This window comes from Lepidochelys olivacea (genome assembly GCF_965140295.1).
Source record: "Lepidochelys olivacea isolate rLepOli2 genome assembly, chromosome: 5".
Classification (NCBI taxonomy): Eukaryota; Metazoa; Chordata; order Testudines; family Cheloniidae; genus Lepidochelys; species Lepidochelys olivacea.
This window is the reverse complement of record NC_140415.1, coordinates 22,091,936-22,116,800: the sequence shown is the minus strand read 5'-3', so window position 1 is coordinate 22,116,800 and position 24,865 is coordinate 22,091,936. Positions and strand designations below refer to the sequence as shown.

The following is a 24,865-nucleotide window of genomic DNA, read 5'->3' as shown; positions in this document are numbered from 1 at the left end:
CTCTCTGTCTGTGTGTTGCTTTTGCCAGGACCAGAGCAGGAATGCAGGTCATAACTCCTGTAAAGAGTTAATAAGCAATCTAGTTAGAGATGCATTAGATTCTGTTTTGTTTAAATGGCTGATAAAATAAGTTGTGCTGAATGGAATGTATATTCCTGTTTTTGTGTCTTTTTGTAACTTAAGGTTTTGCCTAGAGGGATTCTCTGTGTTTTGAATCTGATTACCCTGTAAGGTATTTACCATCCTAATTTTATAGAGGTGATTCTTTTACTTTTTCTCCAATTAAAATTCTTCTTTTAAGAAACTGATTGCTTTTTCATTTGTTCTTAAGATCCAAGGATTTGGGTCTGTGTTCACCTATGCAAATTGGTGAGGATTTTTATCAAGCCTTCCCCAGGAAAGGGGGTGTAGGGTTTGGGAGGATTTTGGGGGGAAAGACGTTTCCAAGTGGGCTCTTTCCCTATTATATATTTGTTAGACATTTGGTGGTGGCAGCAATAAAGTCCAGGGGAAAAAGATAAAACAGTTTGTACCTTGGAGAAGTTTTAACCTAAGCTGGTAAAAATAAGCTTAGGGGGCTCTTCATGTAGGTCCCCACATCTGTACCCTAGAGTTCAGAGTGGGGAAGGAACCTTGACTATATATATATCCATTGCCCTTTAATCGTCAGAACTTGTGTTACTTAGGTGAAACACTTGTGTTGTTTTTTTCTGTTTTTTTTTGCGTGAGGGGCAGTTAGTTTCTCTCTGCAGTTTTACTAAATAGCCATGACCCAGTTCACGGTCTATGGGAGCCAATGTTACAATCAGGATGATTTAAGACTGTTAAAAAATAGCTGCACTTTTGGTGAAGTGGGAGAAGACAATTGTTCAGATAATATCAAATTGAATAATTCTTTAATTTCAGATGTTAAAAAGGTCTCTGTTTTAGCATTAGTCCTTGCAACATTAGTAAAAGTTTGATCAGTGTTCCCTACACTCTTCTCCTGTCTGGAGTAACATTGTAAGCAGAACACTCCTGTAGTTCAAAAAGCCTACAGGAAAGTACCGCCTATGAGTTGCATAATAAAGTAAAATAAATTCTCTCTTTACAGATTGAAGACGATTTGCTTGCTTTTTTAACTTTGCACATTTCACCTCATCAGTAGGCTCAGTGAAATGCCAAAACTTCCAAGCAAGGCCGTTAACAAACAGTAAAAATGTTGCTATTTGTTACAGATGAACAACTGTCATTACAAAAGTTCTATGGACTACCCTACCAAAATAACCACCAAAACCACACAGCCTCTGAAACTGGAAGCAATGAATGGTGTTAGCACAATAAGGCCTATAAAGTGGACTGCAAATAAAAGAAAGCCTGCACACTCTCCTCAACTTTGGTAGCAACTAAATGGATACAAGTGAGCAGATTTTAATCTTTGCATCTTAGTTTTCTCTTCCCCTTTATTTATTCCTTTCTTCCTGCATTCTTGTTTTCCACATTAACATTACGTAATTTATGCATGATTTTCCTACCACAGGTAAATGTGAACCATATCTGTGACTTACCTGACTATCTATCATTAGTATAATTAACTGTTTAGTTGTAAACTTACAAGAATTCTAGTCACACAGAAAATACTAACTCTTTATTTTACTCAGTTTATAAAATAGACAAACACTGGATGCAAAAAAATACTTGTCTACATTGTCACTTTTTTTTTTTAAACTTACCACTCCACACATCGGTTTATATTCTCCTAAGTACTGTGTGTTAGGACTAGTTCATAAATTAATCTCCCTCTCAATTTCTCTACTGCTCTGGAGAGGGTGTAGAGACTGTTCTAGGTCTATATTTGGTGCAGCACATGTCTGCTGATGTGCCAGCACACTATGCTGAAGCCTGGCAGGCACATTGGGAGGGATGGAGTCAAGGCTACACCTATTCTACCATTCCCACCTACTTTGGGGGGGAACAACAATACATAGCAAGCTCTGCAGAACCCGTTTTCCCTCCGTCTCTATATGCCGTGATATGGGTAGCCAGCACAAGGCAGTGAGGCATAAAACACCCACTTCACTAACTTGTATAATCATGAGTGCAGGGCCATAATCTGGGCTTTAGCTAATTAAGTCGTTACAGCAAGTCAAAGACACTTACATAGCAGACTGAATTTGTCAGATGCGTATTTACTTTAAGCCTACTGAATTATGATCTGGTTCATCTTCCCCACCCCCAGATCTGAACAGAGGGGCCCCATTGTGAAAGGCATTTGCAACTCACCATAAGACACTCCCTGGAGATCACAAACGTCCAGTTGTGCCCACCGACTGAACACAAAGGAAGAATCGCTGTTCACTCGACAGATGTAAAACCCAGAATCATTTACACTCACTGGGTTAAAAATCAACTCTGGGGAAGTCCCATGTGGAACCTGTGTTACATATGAGCCACAGAAAAACTTAACTTAGACTGACTGGTGCTGGTTTGGGGTAAACATTAGAATATTTGTTTCTAGCAAGGACAGTACTCCTGACTACTAGTGCAGCAAAAGACTACACATGAAAATAAATTTACCTTTAGCAGATAAGAATCAAAACTGTATAGTAAATAGTGCAATTATTATACACATTTTAGTAACTTGGAGACAATCTCTATCTGGATCAAACTAATTTAACATGTTGCTTAAGGCCTAAAAGTGATCTAACACTAGATCTTAAAAATGGACTTTAATATCATTGCTAATGTAAGAGTTCATCAATAGGCATTCCTCTTACAGGAAGATACACCTGGATAAGGGGTGGGGTGGGGGGCATTGGAGAAAAGTTGTGTTCCTTTTTAACTGCGGAATGCTACTCAGGCTATAGGAATATGGGGCGGGTGCAGGAATTTAAATTTGACCGCTTTTGGAGGGACACGTTAAGCACATGATGTTATGAGAAAAGACAGCACACTCTCGCCATAACAAACCCCTGGGGATCCAAGCCATTTGACCATTATAGCCAGAGGTTCATTATAGCAAAAGAGAGGGCGGACACAGCAGGGACAGCAGAGCTCCTCCAGCAGGAGCTAATACCTCCTTCAGCCGCAGTGGTCCTGGGGCCAGAAGAACTCACTCTGTGACCCTGCTGATTATTGGAGTGGCCTGTGCCGCTGTTTTCCCCCATTTTGCACGCCCCTGGGAATAGGGCCATCCCTAGCTATTCTGGGGCCCTACGCAGCCCCCCTGCAGGGGGGGACAGGCCTCTGCGGGGGTGGGAGGGGCTGTCTTGGGGCGTGGGGGGAACCACTCCCCAGCAGTCACTGGTGGCGCGACTGGGGCTGGGTCCCTGCACTTCCCGCTGCCGGTGAGCGCAGGCCCAGCCCTGCTACACTCCTCAGCGGTGGGAAGAGGCAGGGCTGGAGCAGAGCAGGGCGGGGGCTTTAGGGAAGGGGTGGAGTCAGGGCAGGGCTGGGGTGAAGCAGGGGTGGGAAGAGGCGGGGCTGGGGCAGGGGGCCTGGGAAAGAGGCGGGGCTGGGGCTGGACCAGCATGCAGCTGCGCAGGGCATCAGGAAATTTGGTGCCCCAAGTTTCCTGGTGCCCTACGTAGCTGTGTACTTTGCATATAGGTAAGGATGGCCCTGCTTGGGGATATCAACTCAGACCCACTTCAACAATTTATTTTATTGGTCATATTTGTGACATGCTCACTTTAAGCCTTCAGCCCTTCAGTTCTAGGTGACCAGTTCCAACATGTTCTAGTGCTATAGCAACTGGAAGTTGTTACATTCCAACAGAGATTGAATGGCCTGAGGTAAATGAGTTGGTGGTCTCAGTCCAGTTCTCTCACATTTCCAGTTGGTGCCATTCTTGCAGGATCACAGAATCCATTGGTCAAGCTGGACCTGTAGACTGGACTATTCTCTAGACACTGTCACAGACAGTTGAAGCACATGACATCTGAAGGGTGATGTGGGAAAACTTTAATGGACATAACCTGTGCTGTACTACTTCTGTGACAAGAGTACTGAGGGTTCTGCTCTTTCAGGTTGCCAATCTGGAAAGTTTCACCATAAATGTTCTTAAAAATATCTGTGAGCCAGTTGGGGAATAGGGAAGATGAACTCCAGTTTTTTGTAAGGATTTATATTCTGTAGACTGACTTTACCCAATACTTCCATCGAATCCTTGAGATTTCCTATATTTGGTTATTACCTCTTTTTTCTGTTTGAACCACTGATAATGCAGAAATGGATATCCAGTTGCCCAACAACATAGTTTGACCGTTTGTCCAGATAATACTGACTTAGGGTCTGGCTGTACAACAATCTTTATACCTTTAAAAAAAAAAAAAAAAAAAAGGAGAAGTTAAGACATTGCAACAAGAATGAACTTGCTTCCATTTGTCTTTTGTAAGTTAAATATTGTTATACGATTAGAACTGCGCTGCTGAATTTTTGCAGTTTACCTACTGCATGTACTTTACAATTGTCTGAAGTGATGAAGATTAGTTGTAAGTGGTATGTTGATGATTAAATAAGATTTATTTAATATTAAAAATTGTTACCTTATTTAACATTTTTACTGCCACAATTTTAACAAATTTGTGGTTGGGAGTCTGTTGCCAGAGAAAGGATTTAACTTTTTGTACATTAGGCAAGTTCTTTTAAAATGTGTATTAAATACAAAGGAATTCACAAATTACACTTACACCCACTTTAAGGCCCCAATACACTGCCTCAGTGCAGTATAGGGGACTCAGTATGAATGAGAATCAGGCCTTTTAAATGTTTTGTTCTGTTCTTAATATGTTACTGTCTGATATCTCATTTATTTTATCGATGGTTGAATTTATCCAACAAAAATTAGTTTAGTCAAAAAGGGACATTTCTAAACTGAATTTTCATGAAGACTTTTTCTCCCCAAATGGTTTTTGCATTTTTGACAAAAATTTTAAGTGTACATATATTCATTCACCTGTTGGCTTTTCGGTGTGTGTGGGCCTTTTCACCCTATTTTGATTGATCGGTCTAGTCACATGGTGGGAATATTTTCAAGATGAGGAAAGTAGACCTGAAGGAAGGTCCAGTGCTTAGGGCACTAGCCTAAGATTTGGGAGACCAGCATTCAGTTTCCTGCTCTACCACAGACTTACTGTGATCTTGGGCAAGTCACTCAGGGGTTGTCTGTATGGGGAAACTGACCAGAACAGTTAGTATGGAATAAGCTAGTCTGCAATAGCTTCCCATCTGGATACTCTTACTCCAACATAAGTGTCCAGTGAGGAGTTATTGTGGAAAAGCTATGACACTTTAAATTCACACTAACTTATCCTAAAATAACTTCCCCATGTAAACAAGCCTTCAGTCTCTGTCCATCAGTTTCCCATCTGTAAAAATAGGGATAATAGCACTTTCCTACCTTACAGGAGTATTTGTGAATCACAGAATCATAGAAATGTAAGGCTGGAAGAGATCTCCATAAGTCACCAACTCCAGCCCCAGCATTGAGGCAGGACCAAGTAAACCTAGATCACCCTTGACAAGTGTTGTCTAACCTGTTTTTGAGAAACCTCTAATGATGGGTATTGCACAACTTCCCTTGGAAACCTACTCCAGAGCTTAACTAACCTTATAGATAGAAAGTTTTTTTCCTAATATCTAACCTAAATCTCCCTTCTGCAGATTACTTCTTGATCTAGCTTCAGTGGATCTAAAAAACAATTGAGCCCTCTGTTCTTTGTAACAGCCCTTAACATATTTGAAAACGTATCAGGTTCCCACTCAGTGTTTTCTAAAGATTAAATATATCCATTATTTTAATCTTTTCCTCATAGGTTAGGTTTTCTAACCCTTTTATCATTTTGGTTGCTCTCCTCTGGACTCTCGCCAGTTTGTCCACATCTTTCCTAAAGTGTGGCATCCAGAATTGGTCACAGGACTCCAGATGAGGCCTCACCAGTGCTGAGTAGAGCAGGACTATTAACTGCAATGTTTTACTTACACCACTTTTGTTAATACACCCCAGCACTATGTTACCCTTTTCACAACTGCATCACACTGTGATCCACTATAACCCCAGATCCTTTTCAGCGGTACTACCACCTAGCAGTTATTCCCCATTTTGTAGCTGTGCACTTGATTTGTCCTTCCTAAGTTAAATACTTTGCACTTGTCTTTATTGAATTTCATCTTGTTGATTTCAGACCAATTCTCCAATTTGTCAAGGTCATTTTGAATTCTAATCCTTTCCTCCAAAGAGCTTGTGACCTCTCTCAACTTGGTATCATCAGCAAATTTTCTAAGCACACTCTTCACTCCATTATCCAAGCCATTAATGAAAATGCTGAATAGTACTGGACCCCAGATGGACCCCTGCAGGATCCTAGTTTGACAGGAAACACTTAATAACTATTCTTTAAGCATGGTCTTTCAACCAGTGGCACATCCACTTTATAGTAATTTCATCTAGACCACATTTTCCTAGTTCCCTTATGAGACTGTTATGTGGGACTGTATCAAAAGCCTTACTAAAAATCAAGATATAATCACATTTACTGCTTCCTCCCATTCAGTAAACCAGTGACCTTGTCAAAAAAGGAACTTGGATTTGTTTGGTATGATTTGTTTTTGACGAATCTATGCTGGCTATTCCTTATAACTCTATTATCCTCTAGGGTCAGCAACCTACGGCACGCAAGCCGATTTTTAATGGCATGCTGCTGCCTGCCGGGTCCGCCGGCCCCGCTCAGCCCGCTGACAAACCCAGGCCGGGACCCCGGCAGGCAGCAGCGTGCCATTAAAAATCCTGCCTGCCCCGGCTCGCTCTTCTTCTCCGCCACCCCCACCCCAATCGGGGCAGGGTGAAGAAGCTTGGTCCTGCCAGCTCCTGCTGCAGGGCAGGCAAGCTCCCCCCTCCCAAGCCTCTTCCCCCAGCGTGCTGGGTTCCTGCCCCTCCTCCTCTCCCTCCCTGCTGCTGATCAGCTGATGGTCCTTGCGAGGGAGGGGGAGAAGTGGAGCTGCAGCAAGCTCACCCCTCCGTGGAGGAGGCGGAAAAGAGGTGGGGACTGGGCCTTGGGGAAGGGGGGTGGAATCAGGGCTTATCCCCTCCAGCCCCCTGCTGTGAGCTGCTCAGGGCAAGGGGCTGGGAGCAGCCCCATGACCCCAGCCCACACCCCAAGCCCTCTGCCCTGATCCCTGCACCCTCCTCACACATCCCCAGCCCCCTGCCCTGACTCCTGCACCCCCTCACATGCCCCCAGCCCTGACTCCTGCACCCCCTCACATGCCCCCCATACCCCATGTCCTGACTCTTGCACCCCCCACATTCCCACCCCCACCCCTCGCACCAAACAGGAGGTCCTATACCCACCCACCACATTCCCACCTGCACCCCTCGCACCAAATGGGAGTTGCCCAGGTAAGCACTCCACCCCCAAACCTCCTGCCCCAACCCTGAGCCCCCTCCCTCATTCTAGCTCCTGGCCAAACCCTACACCCCAAACCCCAGCCTGTTCCTTCACCCCCAGCCCTGTGCTCAGTGCACTCCCACCCTCAGCTCAGTGCAAAGAGAGAGGAAGAGAATGGGCTAGAACCAGGGAGAAGGTGGGTACCCACTGTATGTGGGCAGGGCAGGGATCCCAGACCGGCAGCGGGCTGAGCAGGGCCGGCAGCCGGGACCCTGGCTGGCAGGACCCGGCGGACGGAACCCCAGACCGGCAGCGGGCTGAGCCGCTCAGCCCACTGCCAGTCTGGGATCCCGGCCACCAGCCCTGCTCAGCCCGCTGCCGGTCTGGGGTTCTGGCTGCTGGCCCCTTGCCAGCCAGGGTCCTGGCTGCAGGCCCCGCTTAGCCTGCTGCCGGCCTAGGTGAACAGAACCCCAGACCAGCAGCGGGCTGAGTGGACTGGCGGAGTAAGATCAGCATTTTAATTTAATTTTAAATGAAGCTTCTTAAACATTTTGAAAACCTTGTTTACTTTACATATGACAATAGTTTAGTTATATAATATATAGACTTATAGAGAGGAACCTTCTAAAAAAGGTTAAAATATATTACTGGCACGTGAAACCTTAAAGTGAATAAATGAAGATTCAGCAAACCACTTCGGAAAGGTTGCCGACCCCTGCTCTAGGTGATTACAAGGTAGACACATTAAAGGTTTGTGAGACACTAAGACACAGCAGTGATGGGAACCTTATAATTTCTTAAGTAAATCATTTAATTTTCAAATGTAAATTTTGAAAAAGAATTTTTTTTTAAAAAGTCAATACTTCTACAGAAAAACTGGAACAAACTCAAGCATTAAAAAAAAGAAATGTTCTGAATTTTCAAATATTTCTTTTAAATCAGCTCCAGTTATCACTAACATTTTAATATGTAAGAAAACCAAATTCTCTGAAAGACTAGCATCTCCCATTCTGTGGAGATATTACAGTAACACTGGCAAGTTCTGAGAAAACTGGTTTAAACATTCTTCAGAATTTAGTTTGTTTTCCTGCAAATGTTTACAATTTCACCTTGAAATAAATATTTTAGCATAATACAATTACCCTCTTATTATAAAGAAAATTTTTACGATGTAAAATTTTCACGCTACTTTGTAAGAGATTACAAATGGGTTTTACTGCTTCTTGAACTTCTTCTGAAAGATGAAATGCAGAAGTCAAAGTGTGGTTTTACCCTGAAAAGTGGCTAAAACGGCTGTGTCATGATTTCTGTTTGTCATCCTTCACTGATTTCTACATAGTTTACACGTAAAAAGACGATTTGACCCTAAGCGCCAGTTCTGTATAAACTCAACCTCAACATTGTACAAATTCAGACAGACTTGCCTAAGTTGCCATGGGAAAAGAACTCGAGGCAGCAAATACCTCTGCCTGAGTTTCAACCAGTGTGACTCACTGAGGTCACGGAAGGCTGGGCAGTATGACTGCACGCAGTCTGCCAGTTGAGCCCTTGTCCTTCCTGGATAGGGAGCCGGGAAACCAAGGGGAGATTGGGAAGGAAATTTCTTCTTTGGATTTGGTCTGTTGATTTTACTACACAACTCCAGGAGACAGAATGGACAAATGAATGACACAGGGAAGGAAGGTATTGTTTGGATTTTTGTTATCCCAAAAGGGGAAGGTTCATATTTGTTTAGTTTAGCTGGGGGAAACTGAGGCAGCAGGCAGGTAAGCCATTGTTGGAGGCACATGCAGCAATATTCTATACATGTGAAGATGATGGATAAACCTGTCTATCTTCTTGGGCATCACCACCAGTAAGAACATTCTGCCAGCAAAAGTCTGCCTTCAGTTATACCTGTGCAACTCCATTGCCTTCATTGCACAGGTGCATCGCTCTCAAAGAGACTACCCTATAGCATTAATAGTGAACAGGTTATTCAGACGATGTGTACGTTCAGGAAAAATTTGCTTAGGATGAAACTAAGCTTAGAAAGAAAAGTCTCTAGCAATACCCATAATAATTAACGTAAAGACAGCTACTCAATTGTGACATTAAATGACCCAGCCACCAATTTTAAAGAAAGAAGCATACACAACATTCAAGTAAATTTGTGCAATCAATCTTGCTTGGATCATCAGATCAAACTGAGGGTATTACCAGTACATTTTGACCTAAAGTTCAGGGCCAATCCGAGTTTCTAAGAGTAAAAACCTGGATAATTATCAGGAGTTATTTCTTCTTTAAAAACACAACAAAATAACCCAACCCAGGAAAATTCTACCATTTATAAAAGCTGTTAGTTAGATTCAGTCTTAACACATGCTTGGTCTTTATCAAAACCTTGGGGTCTGAACTATCAGGGTCACTCTAAGCCAGCCAAATAACCCTCAGTTAAACAAGATAGATGAGGTTACACCTTTTTGATGGATTGTAGTGTCCTCACTCTAGAACAACCTACATATTGTCGTAGGCTGGCCTATCAGCAGAGCTCTGAGTGGGTCCTGGAAAGTCATAGTAATTTGGGTGTCCTACTGAGTCACCAACATAGGGATGCATTCACTCTGGCTTCATGTCCCCTGTCTGACTCAGGTCCAATGCCACCACTGATAGGATGTGATTTACAGCCATGAGATGCAATAGGGATCAGGTTGCTAAAGCTGTAACTGCTCTTCCCAGCCTCTGAGAGCTTGTCTTCACTGCATACTTAGCTCCAGTGTTGCCCCACTTTGACTTGTGTACACACCCAACATCCCTGCTTTAAGGCCTGGTCTACACAGTTTTGCCAGCACAGATGTGGGCTAGGAACGGGGGGGGGGACACAAGAAACCCACACACTTCAGCCAGCTGCACTAGCAAAACCCCAGTGTAGATGCAACTATGCTGACAGAACAGTGCTTCTGAAAACACAGCTAATGTCATTGGGGCGAAGGTGTAGCTATGTCAGCAGATGAAGTCCTTCCAGCTTATGCCACATCTCCACTCGCGGGGTCTGCCTGAACTGCTGTGCTGGCATAGTCATACCAGCAAGGGATCTGTAGTGTGGACCAGTGATTCTCAACCTTTCCAGACTACTGTACCCCTTTCAGGAGTCTGATTTGTCTTTCATACCCCAAGTTTCACCTCACTTAAAAACTACTTGCTTACAAAATCAGACATATAAAGTGTGCCAGCACACTATTACTGAAAAATTGCTTACTTTCTCATTTGATCTCTATGAAATTTTAGTTTGTATTGACTTTGCTAGTACTTTTTATGTAGCCTTTTGTAAAGCTAGGCAAATATCTAAATGAGTTGATGTACCCCCTGGAAGGCCTCTGTGTACCCCTAGTTGAGAACCAATAGTCTGAATGTGGTGGTGAGTTTAACCTGAGTTGGCTGGCCCAAGATGAGAGACAGGTGAAAGCTCAAGTGAGCACAGCTCCTGAGCTGCTCACATGACCACTCTGAAGAGTGGATACAGGCTAGCAGCACTTGAGTGCCATTAGTCCTCCTGTGACTTCCCACAATTCCCCCTGCGGGCCCAGAAAGAACAGACATGTTCTCGAACATCACGCTGCAGAACAATTCATAGTGCAGCTCAGATTACTGCAGCGCTGAGACCCATTGGATATGTCCCCAGAAGTCTTAGTGTCACCCACAAGTAAGTGCAGTGCTATTGTGGACACAGCAACTCAAGTGTTATTTTGCAGAGCAGCCACTCTCACTCGAGCTAGGTTAACTCGAGAGCTGTAACTCTACAGTATGTAACTTGAGTTCTCTCTTTAGTGAAGACATACCCTGACAGAGACCAATGCAGGACTGGCTGAGAACAGTATATCAGAATCACCTAGATGACATGGCTGCGAAAGACTAATGATGGCTTTATTAAAATAAATTGTATTAAGGTTTTATGTGATAAAGGAAGCTGATGAACAGAAACAGTTGTCACCCTATCCAAAGAGTCCCCCTTAGTCATTTATTAAGTTGTCCATATCTGACATCTTTTGGGACAGGATAAGACAACTTTTCTTTATTGCTTATTAGTCCCAATACTAGGAATAGCCTCTTGATCTTGTCCACTACAAAAAAGGATCTCAGTCATCATCAGGGGAAATCCCAAAGGGACATGGTACCCTTGCAAACTGAGCACCACCCAAATTAATCTCTGGCAAAGCATTTAAAGTGGTGTGGTTGTATATTCAGTTCATGTCCACCACTGGCAATCTTGTCATGCCAACTAAGCTTTTGACACCTACGATCATCACCTGTGTAGCAGCATTCCTTGGAACACACACACTTTGGAATTTGTTGATCTTCCATTCTAATAACATGTCCCTACCAAGAAAGCCACTGAAACCAAATCAGTGCTGATAGACATGATTGGTAGCTTTGGCTTGGAACATCCCCATTTCTAATCTTGTCCTGCCACTCAATATAAAGCAGTGGACAAAGACATAAATCAAAAACATCTATCAGATGTTCTTCCAGCTTTCCTCATCACCCATATTTCACTGCCATAAAACAGAGTTGGTGTAACTATGGTTCTACAGACCCAAAGCTTTGCAGCAAGCTTGACGTCACAACGTCTCAACAGAGCCACTGAAGGGCCTGAAACACAGCAGCAGCTGCTGCTATACAAGCATCTATATCTTTCAAGCATCCTCCAGCACTATCTATGACACTGGGCCCAAATATCTGACAGCTGCCACCTGCGCGATGTTCTGTCCAGAAAGGTTAATATTGAGCTGGTTGTAATATGGAGGAGACTGCCTGATAATGGCCAGATACTTAGTTTTATCTGGATTAATAACCAAACTAATGCATGCTGCTTCTTGCCTGACCAGACTGGCCATAAACTGCGGCAATTTTCCAAACTTAGTCAACAAGACAAGGTCATTGGTGTATTCAAGATCTCAAAGCAAACTGCCTCCTCAAAACTTATCCATCAATTGATCAACACTAATATTGAACAGTGATGATGACAAAACAAAGCCTTGCCACGCTCCCATGGGGATAGGAAACTCAACCGATTCAAATGCAGCTTTCTGTTCCATTATAAAGCTCTTCTATCAATGAAGTTATCTTCCCAGGAACACTTTTAGAATATCTACGCAGCAATAAAAAACCTGTGGCACTAAGGCTCAGAGGCCAGGCTGTGGGGCTAAAATATACAATGCAGATGTTTGGGCTCAAGCTGGAACCCAGGCTCTGAGACCTGCCCCCCTTCATGGGGTTTCAGAGCCCAGGCTCCAACCCAAGCCTAAACATTTACAACACTGCAATTTTTAGCCCTGCAGCCTGAGACAGCTGACCAAGGCCAGCCACAGCCATGCTGTGGGTCTTTTATTGCACTGCAAATGTACCTCAAGTCTAATTAGATCCCAAAGAGATCTCCTGGACATTACAAACAGACCCAGCTTCTTTGCGTCCTGCTCAAAGGAGGCACAATATCAAAGGAAGTACTGGTCCTAGACCATAGGAAGGTCTAATTCCAACAAGCAAATAGCTTACTAAATTGCCTGATTGTTATCTTAAGTGCATATCACTAACAAGATAGAGCACATTAAGATTTCAATTCTTGTCTGCACATGACTGCACATTTTATGACCTACAGCAAGTAATCTAGAGAAAGGAATGTATGGACCATCTTATTTTCTTTATCGTCCTCCTCCTCAGGCAGGCATACTCATTCCTTACACACACAATGAATTGTTTCTCTAGGTACTGCAAAAAGAAAAGGAGTACTTGTGGTACTATCGGATGCATGAAGTGAGCTGTAGCTCACGAAAGCTTATGCTCAAATAAATTTGTTAGTCTCTAAGGTGCCACAAGTATTCCTTTTCTTTTTGCGGATACAGACTAACACGGCTGCTACTCTGCAACTTCTCCAGCTACTGTTATTGCTGAACATGACCAGATTGTTTATGTTCCCACAATCATAACCAAGGGGATGAGATTTCTACTCCTTCCTTCCTTGTGCACCCAAAACAAAAGCAAAACCCCCCATGTTTTCACCTTTTCATTACTTTACACTTCACTAAGACCAGGTCTACATTTGCTGCTATAGCTATACTGATAAAAGCACTTTATGTTGCTATAACTACACTTTAGAATCATAGGGTTAGAAGGGGCTGCAAGAGTCATCTAGTCAGACCCCTTGCCAAGATGCAGGATTTATTGCGCCTACACCATCCAAGACATCTTTTTGAAAACCTCCAGTGAAGAAGCTTCCACAAGGCAGTCTGTTCCATTGTCCTACTGTTCTTACACTTAGGAAGTTTTTCCTGAGATTTTACCTAAATCTGCTATGCTGTAGTTTGAACCCATTACCTCTTGTCCTGCTCTCTGTGGCAAAAGAGAACAACTTTTCTCCATCTTTTTTATGGCAGCCTTTCAAGTATCTGAAGACCACTATCATATCCCCCTTAATCTCCTCCTTTGCTTATATGGCTTGCATTTCATCCCTTTAATCATCTTTGTCGCTGGCTCCTGGATCCTTTCCAGTTTCTCTAAATCCTTTCTATACACTGGTGACCAACACTGGACACCGTACTGCAGCTGGGGCCTAATCAGTGCAGAGTAGGGCTGTACTATCACCTCCCATGCTATGCGTCTGTTAATGCAACCTAAACTTGCATTTGCTTTTTTTGCAATAGCATTATGTTGCTGACTGATGTTGAGGTTGTGATCCACCACAACTCCCAGATCCTTCTCAACAGTTCTGCTCCCAAGTTTTCCCCCATTCTGTATTTGTGCATTTGGTTTTTCTTCCCTAAGTATAGCACCTTACATTTGTCTTTGTTGGGTTTCATTTTGTCGTCTATAGCCCAGTTCTCCAATTTATTAAGATCCCTCTGAATTTTAGCTCTATCGTCCAAAGTATTGGCAAATCGCCCCCCAGCTTTGTGTCATCTGCAAACTTGATCAGTATGCTCCCTATACCTCCATCCAGGTCATTAATAAAGGTGTTAAACAACACTGGGCCCAAAATAGATCCCTGTGGAACACCACTTGAGACCTCTCTCCAATCTGACATCATTCCATTAATAGTTATTCTCTGTTTGTGGTTGTTTAACCAATTATGTACTCACTTAATGGTATTTCTGTCGAGCCCACATTTCTCCACTTACACTAGGGATTTTCTCAGTATAGAAATGTTGCGCCATCTCCCCAAATCACTTCTGTACCTGACACTGCTATACTTGCAAAAGTCTCGAGTGTAGACCTGGCCTTAATATGTTCACGCAGATACACTTTCATTTAGACGGTCACAAAAGTTCATTATACCTTTGAATTCTTCACATTACCCTCCTTTTACACAAAGCAACACGTTGCAGTTCTAATACCGATCTTGGCGAAAGCAATAATTCAACTGTAAAAAGTAGGCACAGTGAGTCTAAAATGCCACACAGCTATTCCCACATAGCTGATTTAAGAAACAGAACAGGATAACTGATTATCTAGATTAATTTCTCCTAAAACAACAATTCCTGTATGAATTCTTCCCAGATTTAAGGCCTTAAACTATAAAAGCTAATGTTAGGGGGCCAATTTATATAACAAAACAGAATTTGGCCTGGTGTTTTTGGAATACATTATAGGTAGTAATGAAAACACATTTATTCTCAAAAATTAGGGACAAGGAGTACAAAACTCACCTATGATTCTGACTGTTGCTCTTGTATATACATTAACTTTTTCTGTTTGTGAAATCTCATTAATTACTATCTAGAATTCAAAACCAGACAGCATCAAAATGCAGTAGGACTAGATTCAGCAAGATGACTGCTCAGTTGCGGTCTCCCTCATAGATTTACTCTTTTAACACATAGGAATTCTGTTGAAATGTATAATTTGCATAGCATCTAGAAATCCAAATTAAGGATCAGCACCCCATTTTGTTAGCCTTGTTTCATGTAATAAAGGACAGCTGCAAACAATGAGTGCTCCGACCTCAGTAATAAGTTTGCTCAGGTTATGTCTACACTTCAGCAGCACAGCTACCGCATGGCAGCCATGCTGCTGTAGTGCCGTAGTTTAGATGCTTCCTACATCAACGGAAGGGGTTTTTCCATCAGTGCAGTTAATCCACCTCTCCGAAAGGCAATAGCTAGGTTGAGAGGAGTCTTAGGCCATGCCTACACTATGGGCACAGGCTCGCCGATAGCAATTCTGGGCCCCAAGGCCAGGGCCGTCCCTGGGGAGGGGGAGGAGGGAGGACCGGGGCGGAAGTGAGGAATCCATCACTTCTGGGACCGCCTGTCACTTCTGGGACTGACCGAGCTGGCCAATTGTGCCAGCCCACTGGACCCCCCAAAGCGCAGAGCCCAGTGTGGTCAGGAGTGCCTAGGAGCCCTCTGGCCAGCGGTGAAAGTAAGTTAAAGGATTTAACGGTATGCCGGAGTCCTGAGCAGGGGGCGTGCTCTCAACTGGAAGAAGCACAGCTTTAAATCCCCGGGCCCTTTAAATCACCCCAAGCTACCAGCTGCAGAGGCGGCTGGGAGCCCTGGGGCTCGGGGGCGATTTAAAGGGCCTAGGGCTCCAGCTGCTGCTATGGCAATGGAGCCCCAGGCCCTTTAAGTCACCAAGGAGCCCTGGGGATTCCTCGCTGCCACCGCTTTCCCGGGGCTCTGGACTCTGGCAGAGGTTTAAAGGGCCTGGGGCTCCGCTGTGGTAGTGGCTGCCGGAGCCCCGAGCCCTTTAAATCCCCGCCTGAGCTCTGCTGCCCGAGCCCTGGGGTAGCGGCGGCTGGGCTCCGTCAGGGATTTAAAGGGCTCGGGGCTCCAGCCGCCACTATCGCCTCGGCCCTTTAAATCCCCGCCAGAGTCCCGCCATCACTACCCCAGGGCTCGGGCAGCAGGGCTCAGGCTGGGATTTCATAGAATCATAGAATATCAGGGTTGGAAGGGACCTCAGGAGGTCATCTAGTCCAACCCACTGCTCAAAGCAGGACCAATCCCCAATTAAATCATCCCAGCCAGGGCTTTGTCAAGCCTGACCTTAAAAATTTCTAAGGAAGGAGATTCTACCACCTCCCTAGGTAACGCATTCCAGTGTTTCATCACCCTCCTAGTGAAAAAGTTTTTCCTAATATCCAACCTAAACCTCCCCCACTGCAACTTGAGACCATTACTCCTTGTCCTGTCCTCTTCTACCACTGAGAATAGTCTAGAACCATCCTCTCTGGAACCACCTTTCAGGTAGTTGAAAGCAGCTATCAAATCCCCCCTCATTCTTCTCTTCTGCAGACTAAACAATCCCAGTTCCCTCAGCCTCTCCTCATAAGTCATGTGTTCCAGACCCCTAATCATTTTTGTTGCCCTTCACTGGACTTGCTCCAATTTATCCACATCCTTCTTGTAGCGTGGGGCCCAAAACTGGACACAGTACTCCAGATGAGGCCCCAGGGCGGTAGCGTGGGCTGGAGCCCCGGGACTCTTTAAATCCCTGCCAGAGCCCCTCCACTGCTACCCCAGGGCTTTAAATTGCCATCTGGGAAAGCCGGTCCCGGTACGGCACACCGGCTCTTGCTGATACACTGTACCGGGCCTTCCAGCTTACTTTCATCTCTGCCTGCAGCCCACTCTGGCAATTTAAAAGGGCCCAGGGCTCCCAGCAGCCGCTACCGCAGCAGCAGCTGGGGGCCCCTGGACCTTTTTAAATTGCCTGGGTCTGTGGGGAATTGCCCCCTTTGCTCCCCCACTGTCAGCAGGCCTGTATGTATGTAGACGTTTCCTACATCGACAAAAGAGTTTTTCCATTGATATGGGTAATCCACCTTCCCAAGCAGCAGTTTGGTTGACTGAAGAATTTTTCCATTGACCTAGCCAGGTCCACAATGGTGGGGTTACATTGGCTTAACTAAGGCACTTAGGAGTGTGAATTTTTCACACTACTGAGCAACCCAGTTAGGTCAATCCAAATTTTAAGTGTAGACCAATGACAGTTCTGTTGATTCATAAGACAGAAAAGAATCCACTTTTCCAGACTCCTGTGTGGTCCTGGCTGCAGGGCTTACAGTAGGAAAAACAAAACAAACAAAAACCTTACTTTTTAAATAATTAGGCAAGCAAACCATCTACCTTCCCTCCCAAATATACCTATTGTCTTCATAACAGACTCTTCTGTTCTGCCCATCTGTTCCTAACAGTTCATCTATTCTGGATTCTTAAAAAAATAAAATAAAATAAATAAAAAAACAACACACCACACACCTCAATACTTCTGTATAAATAAAAAAAGACTTTGATTATGGAAGTTTTTTCAGTTTCCAAATTGGAAGTGTAGTATTGCTAGCTTTTACCTATAAAAAGGTAAAACAGGACCCTTCCCGCAGTGAGTTTCCAGCATAATGCATATAAATGGTGAATTTAAGAACGAAAATTAACCTGGAGGACTGAGACACTGAAGAGCCTCTGTGTGTTCCAGGGCCTGTAAGAATTCCATCAGTTCCACCACAGTGCAACCCCTTTCACCCATTAGTCTCAGGAGACTCCAACTGGGGCTTCCGTCTGGCTCCAGTACTTTGAGAGAACATTGTTCCAACTCCAGAGAACTGCAAAAAATAAAATAAAAATGTTAAGTGCATTTGTGTGTATGCCAGCTGATCAATTTAAAATGGAGAAAGAGAAACCTGATCTCTGTGCAATACTCATACCTAATTTTGCCCCGATGAGATTGCCTTGTACGGAAATATTGATAAAACTGAATATGTGAAAGTAAATATTCATTTTTGCAGGGGAAATTACTGACAGGAATCTGGTTCATTACTACAAATACAAGATCTTCCTGATGTACACTTCTGACTCCAATTAAGCAGTGGATTTTCATATATGAATCTAGTAGAGATTATTCCACTAATGTGAGGTATGTTCCCAGTTCTATATTTTATTGTTTCCTGGAAGTATTTAAAGTATCTTACACATATGCAGCATCTCAACTCAAGAGGATTTCAAAATACATGACAACTGTATACAAATCATACACAGCCACTTTAATTAAGCTGCCTGGAATGAAGGTGAACTGCATGCCACACAAAGAATATTTGTGTGTAGAACAATTCTAGCCAATACAGTGGGCAGACTCCTCCACTTGTAGGCAGGACTTCACTTTTCATGATCTCCTCTGAAAAACCAAATACCTGTGCAAAAACCTTTCCATTTACGGTGTGCCGACTTCAGAAGCAATAAACAATGAGTCACCAATGGCAGGATTTAAACTGTGGTTCCAGGAAGACACTATTTCAGAAATGATGCTTTCATCACTGATGTACTGCTATAGTTTAAGAAAGATTAAATATTAGACATTTGCCTAGTGGGTCTTGGCCACATGCTCAAGGTCTAACTGATCACCACATTTGGGTCAGATTGGCTGAGATCAATCTGATAGTTTGGTGGGATCGTTCAGTGGTTTGAGCATTGGCCTGCTAAACCCAGGGTTGTCAGTTCAATCCTTGAGGGTGCCGTTTAGTTGATATGGGACAAAAAATGGGGATTGGACCTGCTTTGAGCCGGGGGTTGGACTAGATGATCTCCTGAGGTCCCTTCCAACCCTGATATTCTGTGATTTCACCTTCCTCTGCAGCATGGGTTACTTGCAAGTTTAAACTAGTGCAAATGGTGAATTCTCCGTAACTTTAAGTCTTTAAACCATGATTTGAGGACTTCAGAAACTCAACGAGAGGTTAGGGGCCTTCTGTGGCCTGCAATGTGCAGGAGGTCAGACTAGATGGTCCCTTCTGACCTTAAAGTCTATGAATGTATTTACGCTTCATTGTCAATCTGTAATTGCAGACGTAGAGATCCATGCATTAAAACTTCAGTCTTAAGCGTTCACAGCCACTTCTAATAACCTTTTCTGGATAGTCTCAAAATGTGAAGAATTAGGAGAGGATCAAAGTTATGGAAATATATGAAGTCATATGTCACCACAAGAAACGTTTATTTAGAACCCCTTTATTTAATTACCATGTACTTGCTACAGATTAATTGATAAGGTGGTGATAGGAAAGGGCTTTTAGACTCTTGAGAAAAAGGGACACTAACATAACCCAAGATCCAATAAACTTCAGCAGCAGACAAGTGTGAAGACATCCTGGCAGGAAGACTACAAAGCAGACCAATTTGTACCAGTATATTTTCTCCCTTGCAACAATTTTGTCAAATTTGTCAACAAATTTATCAAATCCCCCCTCATTCTTCTCTTCTGCAGACTAAACAATCCCAGTTCCCTCAGCCTCTCCTCATAACTCATGTGTTCCAGACCCCTAATCATTTTTGTTGCCCTTCGCTGGACTCTCTCTACTTTATCCACATCTTTCTTGTAGTGTGGGGCCCAAAACTGGACACAGTACTCCAGATGAGGACTCACCAATGTTGAAAAGAGGGGAACGATCACGTCCCTTGATCTGCTCGCTATGCCCCTACTTATACATCCCAAAATGCCATTGGCCTTCTTGGCAACAAGGGCACACTGCTGACTCATATCCAGCTTCTCGTCCACTGTCACCCCTAGGTCCTTTTCCGCAGAACTGCTGCCTAGCCATTCGGTCCCTAGTCTGTAACTGTGCATTGGATTCTTCCATCCTAAGTGCAGGACCCTGCACTTATCCTTATTGAACCTCATCAGATTTCTTTTGGCCCAATCCTCCAATTTGTCTAGGTCCCTCTGTATCCTATCCCTGCCCTCCAGCGTATCTACCACTCCTCCCAGTTTAGTATCATCCGCAAATTTGCTGAGAGTGCAAAACACACCATCCTCCAGATCATTTATGAAGATATTGAACAATACCGGCCCCAGGACCGATCCCTGGGGCACTCCACTTGACACCAGCTGCCAACTAGACATGGAGCCATTGATCACTACCCGTTGAGCCCGACAATCTAGCCAACTTTCTACCCACCTTATAGTGCATTCATCCAGCCCGTACTTCTTTAACTTGCTGACAAGAATACTGTGGGAGATCGTGTCAAAAGCTTTGCTAAAGTCAAGAAACAATACATCCACTGCTTTCCCTTCATCCACAGAACCAGTAATCTCATCATAGAAGGCGATTAGATTAGTCAGGCATGACCTTCCCTTGGTGAATCCATGCTGACTGTTCCTGATCACTTTCCTCTCATGTAAGTGCTTCAGGATTGATTCTTTGAGGACCTGCTCCATGATTTTTCCGGGGACTGAAGTGAGGCTGACTGGCCTGTAGTTCCCAGGATCCTCCTTCTTCCCTTTTTTAAAGATTGGCACTACATTAGCCTTTTTCCAGTCATCCGGGACTTCCCCGGTTCGCCACGAGTTTTCAAAGATAATGGCCAATGGCTCTGCAATCATAGCCGCCAGTTCCTTTAGCACTCTCGGATGCAACTCGTCCGGCCCCATGGACTTGTGCACGTCCAGCTTTTCTAAATAGTCCCTAACCACCTCTTTCTCCACAGAGGGCTGGCCATCTACTCCCCATGTTGTGATGCCCAGCGCAGCAGTCTGGGAGCCACTTTCACCTGACCCCCGCAGGGCTCTCCACTCCCTGTGCCAGGACCCCCAACCACACCCTTACTGCCCCTCCCCCAGGGCTCTCCCCTCCCTGTGCCAGGCTCCTCAGCCGCACCCTCACCTGCCCCCCCTCCCGCAGGGCTCTCCCCTCCCTGTGCCAGGCTCCCCAGCCACACCCTTACTGCCCCTCCCCCAGGGCTCTCCCCTCCCTGTGCCAGGGCCCCCAGCCACACCCTCACCTGCCCCCCCTCCCGCAGGGCTCTCCCCTCCCTGTGCCAGGCTCCCCAGCCACACCCTTACTGCCCCTCCCCCAGGGCTCTCCCCTCCCTGTGCCAGGCTCCTCAGCCACACCCTCACCTGCCCCACCCCAGGGCTCTCCCCTCCCTGTGCCAGGGCCCCCAGCCACCCTCACTTGCCCCCTGTGCCAGGCTCCCCAGCCGCACCCTCACCTGCCCCCCCTCCCGCAGGGCTTTCCCCTCCCTGTGCCAGGCTCCCCAGCCGCACCCTCACCTGCCCCACCCCAGGGCTCTCCCCTCCCTGTGCCAGGGCCCCCAGCCACACCCTCACCTGCCCCACCCCCAGGGCTCTCCCCTCCCTGTGCCAGGGCCCCCAGCCGCACCCTCACCTGCCCCACCCCAGGGCTCTCCCCTCCCTGTGCCAGGGCCCCCAGCCACCCTCACTTGCCCCCTGTGCCAGGCTCCCCAGCCGCACCCTCACCAGCCCCCCCCCTCGCAGGGCTCTCCCCTCCCTGTGCCAGGCTCCCCAGCGGCACCCTCACCAGCCCCCCCTCCAGCAGGGCTCTCCCCTCCCTGTGCCAGGCTCCCCAGCCACCCTTACTGCCCCTCCCCCAGGGCTCTCCCCTCCCTGTGCCAGGCTCCCCAGCCACCCTCACCTGCCCCCCTCCCGCAGGGCTCTCCCCTCCCTGTGCCAGGCTCCTCAGCCACACCCTCACCTGCCCCACCCCCAGGGCTCTCCCCTCCCTGTGCCAGGGCCCCCAGCCACACCCTCACCTGCCACCCCCCGCAGGGCTCTCCCCTCCCTGTGCCAGGGCCCCCAGCCGCACCCTCACCTGCCCCACCCCAGGGCTCTCCCCTCCCTGTGCCAGGGCCCCCAGCCACCCTCACTTGCCCCCTGTGCCAGGCTCCCCAGCCGCACCCTCACCAGCCCCCCCTCCCGCAGGGCTCTCCCCTCCCTGTGCCAGGCTCCCCAGCCACCCTCACCTGCCCCTCCCCCAGGGCTCTCCCCTCCCTGTGCCAGGCTCCCCAGCCACCCTCACCTGCCCCCCCTCCCGCAGGGCTCTCCCCTCCCTGTGCCAGGCTCCCCAGCCACCCTCACCTGCCCCCTGTGCCAGGCTCCCCAGCCACCCTCACCTGCCCCCCCTCCCGCAGGGCTCTCCCCTCCCTGTGCCAGGCTCCCCAGTCACCCTCACTTGCCCCCTGTGCCAGGCTCCCCAGCCGCACCCTCACCAGCCCCCCCTCCTGCAGGGCTCTCCCCTCCCTGTGCCAGGCTCCCCAGCCACCCTCACCTGCCCCCCCCCGCAGGGCTCTCCCCTCCCTGTGCCAGGCTCCCCAGCCACCCTCACCTGCCCCCCCTCCCCCAGGGCTCTCCCCTCCCTGTGCCAGGCTCCCCAGTCACCCTCACTTGCCCCCTGTGCCAGGCTCCCCAGCCGCACCCTCACCAGCCCCCCCTCCCTGTGCCAGGCTCCCCAGCCACCCTCACTTGCCCCCTGTGCCAGGCTCCCGCCGGCTGCTCGTTTCACCTGAGCCTGCCCCATGTGCCTCTCCCCCGCCCGGCGCCAGACCCTCTGTCCCGACTCGCCCGGGCTCCTGCGCGCCAGGCACCCCACCGCTCCTGCCCCCCGCCTGCCGTTGCCTCGGCGCCCCCAGGGGGCTGCCCTCACCTGAGCTGGACCCTGCCGTGGCTCCCGGCTCGCTGCGCCAAGTCTCTCCAGCCCCTGCCCGGAGCTGCGCGGTCCAGCACGCCACTGAGCCGCCGGAGCAGCGGCTCCCTGAGCAGGTTAATGGGCAGCGACCCCAGCGGGGCCGCGGGCGAGACCGACATCGCGGGGAGCAGAGACCCCTGCGAGCGGCCCCGGGAGCGGTTTGAACCTCCCCCGCGCCTCAGGCTCCGGGAACGGGGCGGAGGTGGCGCCTGCACCCGGAAGGAGCCAGCCGGGGATTCCCGCCCCAGCAACCACCCGCCGGGCGAGCAGGGAGCTGCTGGGTCTCGTCTGTCCTCGCCACCCTCCCTCGCCCTGCGGTGTCAGCCCCGCCCGACCGCCGCGACGGCCCCGTTTCCTGGGCCAGCCCCTCTCCTCACTTCAACCTGCCCGGGCTGAGGCTCCTCTTTACTTTGTCAGCCCCTTCGGCTCTGTGCCCCAGCCTCTGGTTCCCCCAGACATGCCTGTGCCAGCCCTTCCGAGAGTCTGATCCTACCGGGGTTCCCCCCCGTGCCTCCCCCCGCTTCATCTCACTTCAGCTTGACCCTGCTGTTCTCTCCACTCACTATGCCAGCCCTCATCTCCCTTTCCCTGCATGACTACCTAGTCTCTGTGCCTGCCCCCCAGAGCCCCTTATGGAGATCCTCACCCAGCTGTGCCTCCCAGCTCCCCACAGCCCTTCCCTCAGTCTAACCATGCCATGATTGCCCCACTCTTTCAACTTGTCCTGGCCTGTCCCTTGCTAAAGCATCACTCTGCTATGGGTCCCCCGCAACCACTCACCTCAGTTCAGCCAGACCCTGGAATGGCTCCCCACTCCCTGTACCAGTCCAGTTCACCTCAGCCTGATCCTGCCATGGGGCCTTGCTCACCGCCCCATGTCCCAACTCCTCTCAGTACTACCCAGGCCACCAAGTTGCTAAATTGTTGTAGTAGCTAATTAGTAGTCAGAGACACCCTCCTCTTATCCCCCCCCTCCCCCCATGGAGTATGGATCATTAGGCTGATAGTTTGGAAGGACGGGCATGCCCTCAGGCTAAGATCCAGGGAGAGCTTTGAAATGCCCATACACTACCAACAGGGCCTATATCTGGGTGAAACATACATAAATATGTTCCTCTTTGGAACCTGAAGGGGGGTTCCAAAGAGGATGGAGCTTGGCTGTTCTCAGTGGTGGCAGATGGCAGAACAAGAAGCAGTGGTCTTAAGTTGCAGTGGGGGAGGTCTAGGTTGGATTTTAGGAAACACTGTTTCACTAGGAGGGTGGTGAACCACTGGAATGGGTTACCTAGGGAGGTGGTGGAATCTCCTTCCTTAGAGGTTTTTAAGGCCCGGCTTGGCAAAGCCTTGGCTGGGATGATTTAGTTGGTGTTGGTCCTGCTTTGAGCAGGGGATTGAACTAGATGACTTCCTGAGGTCTCTTCCAACCCTAATATTCTATGATTCTATAATTTGGAAGTTTTTTTTTCTAGAAACATTAAGCTGTAATTTCAGTCTGTGAATGAAAACTTCAGCTGTTCTAACAAGTGAAAGGGAAATAATGAAACCATCAAAGTTTTTGTTATGCTCATTAGGAAACAACAAAAGCCTAGAAGCAAAGTTTGAGGGCGGGAGGCTCAGATGCATCTATGTCCCCATTCCTGCTCTGCTTAGGCCTGCTGCAAATAGAAGCAGCTACTGGCCCTGCCCTTTGTCATGATGAAGTTGAAGGTACCTAGACATGGGGAAAAGCTTTCTTATGAAAAACAAAACAGAAAGGGGAGAGTCAACCTGGTCTTTAAAATAGGCAAAATTAGCTTTATATTTCAGAAAATAAACCATTTACACTCCTGGGGCCTCACTTTTATGACAGGTGACTAACAATTAAACATGAGTTTAGCCACACTTCAAGTTGAATTCTGGATGCCAGGGGAGACCCACGGTCAGAGGCTACCCAGAGGATGCGTATCTATATAGATTGCCAGTGATTTGTTTCAATCACTTAAAAATAAATTCTCTGTATTTTACCATCTATTTCAATCAATCGCCAAGTTTTCAAACTTGGGTGCCTAAA

At 47.2% G+C, this 24,865-nt stretch overlaps 1 protein-coding gene and 1 long non-coding RNA gene across 3 annotated transcripts in view; one reads left to right on the top strand and one right to left on the bottom strand.

Moving 5' to 3' along the window:
• Positions 1–23,034, bottom strand: part of MALT1 (MALT1 paracaspase) — an 80,336-nt gene extending 57,302 nt beyond the window's left edge. For both annotated transcript variants that reach the window (XM_084629501.1, XM_084629502.1), the window contains exons 1-4: positions 22,774–23,034; positions 17,777–17,943; positions 4,175–4,296; positions 2,263–2,413 (exon numbers count right to left, since the gene is read on the bottom strand). In XM_084629501.1, coding sequence (XP_084485627.1) covers positions 2,263–2,413; positions 4,175–4,296; positions 17,777–17,943; positions 22,774–22,934 — 601 coding nt within the window. In that variant the 5' untranslated portion in view covers positions 22,935–23,034. The remainder of the gene's footprint in view (positions 1–2,262; positions 2,414–4,174; positions 4,297–17,776; positions 17,944–22,773) is intronic.
• LOC311521250 lies at positions 11–2,303 on the top strand. Its single transcript, XR_014711833.1, has 3 exons — positions 11–47; positions 1,218–1,399; positions 2,219–2,303. It is a non-coding gene; the product is annotated as an uncharacterized lncRNA (long non-coding RNA).
• Positions 23,035–24,865: the final 1,831 nt, after the last annotated feature.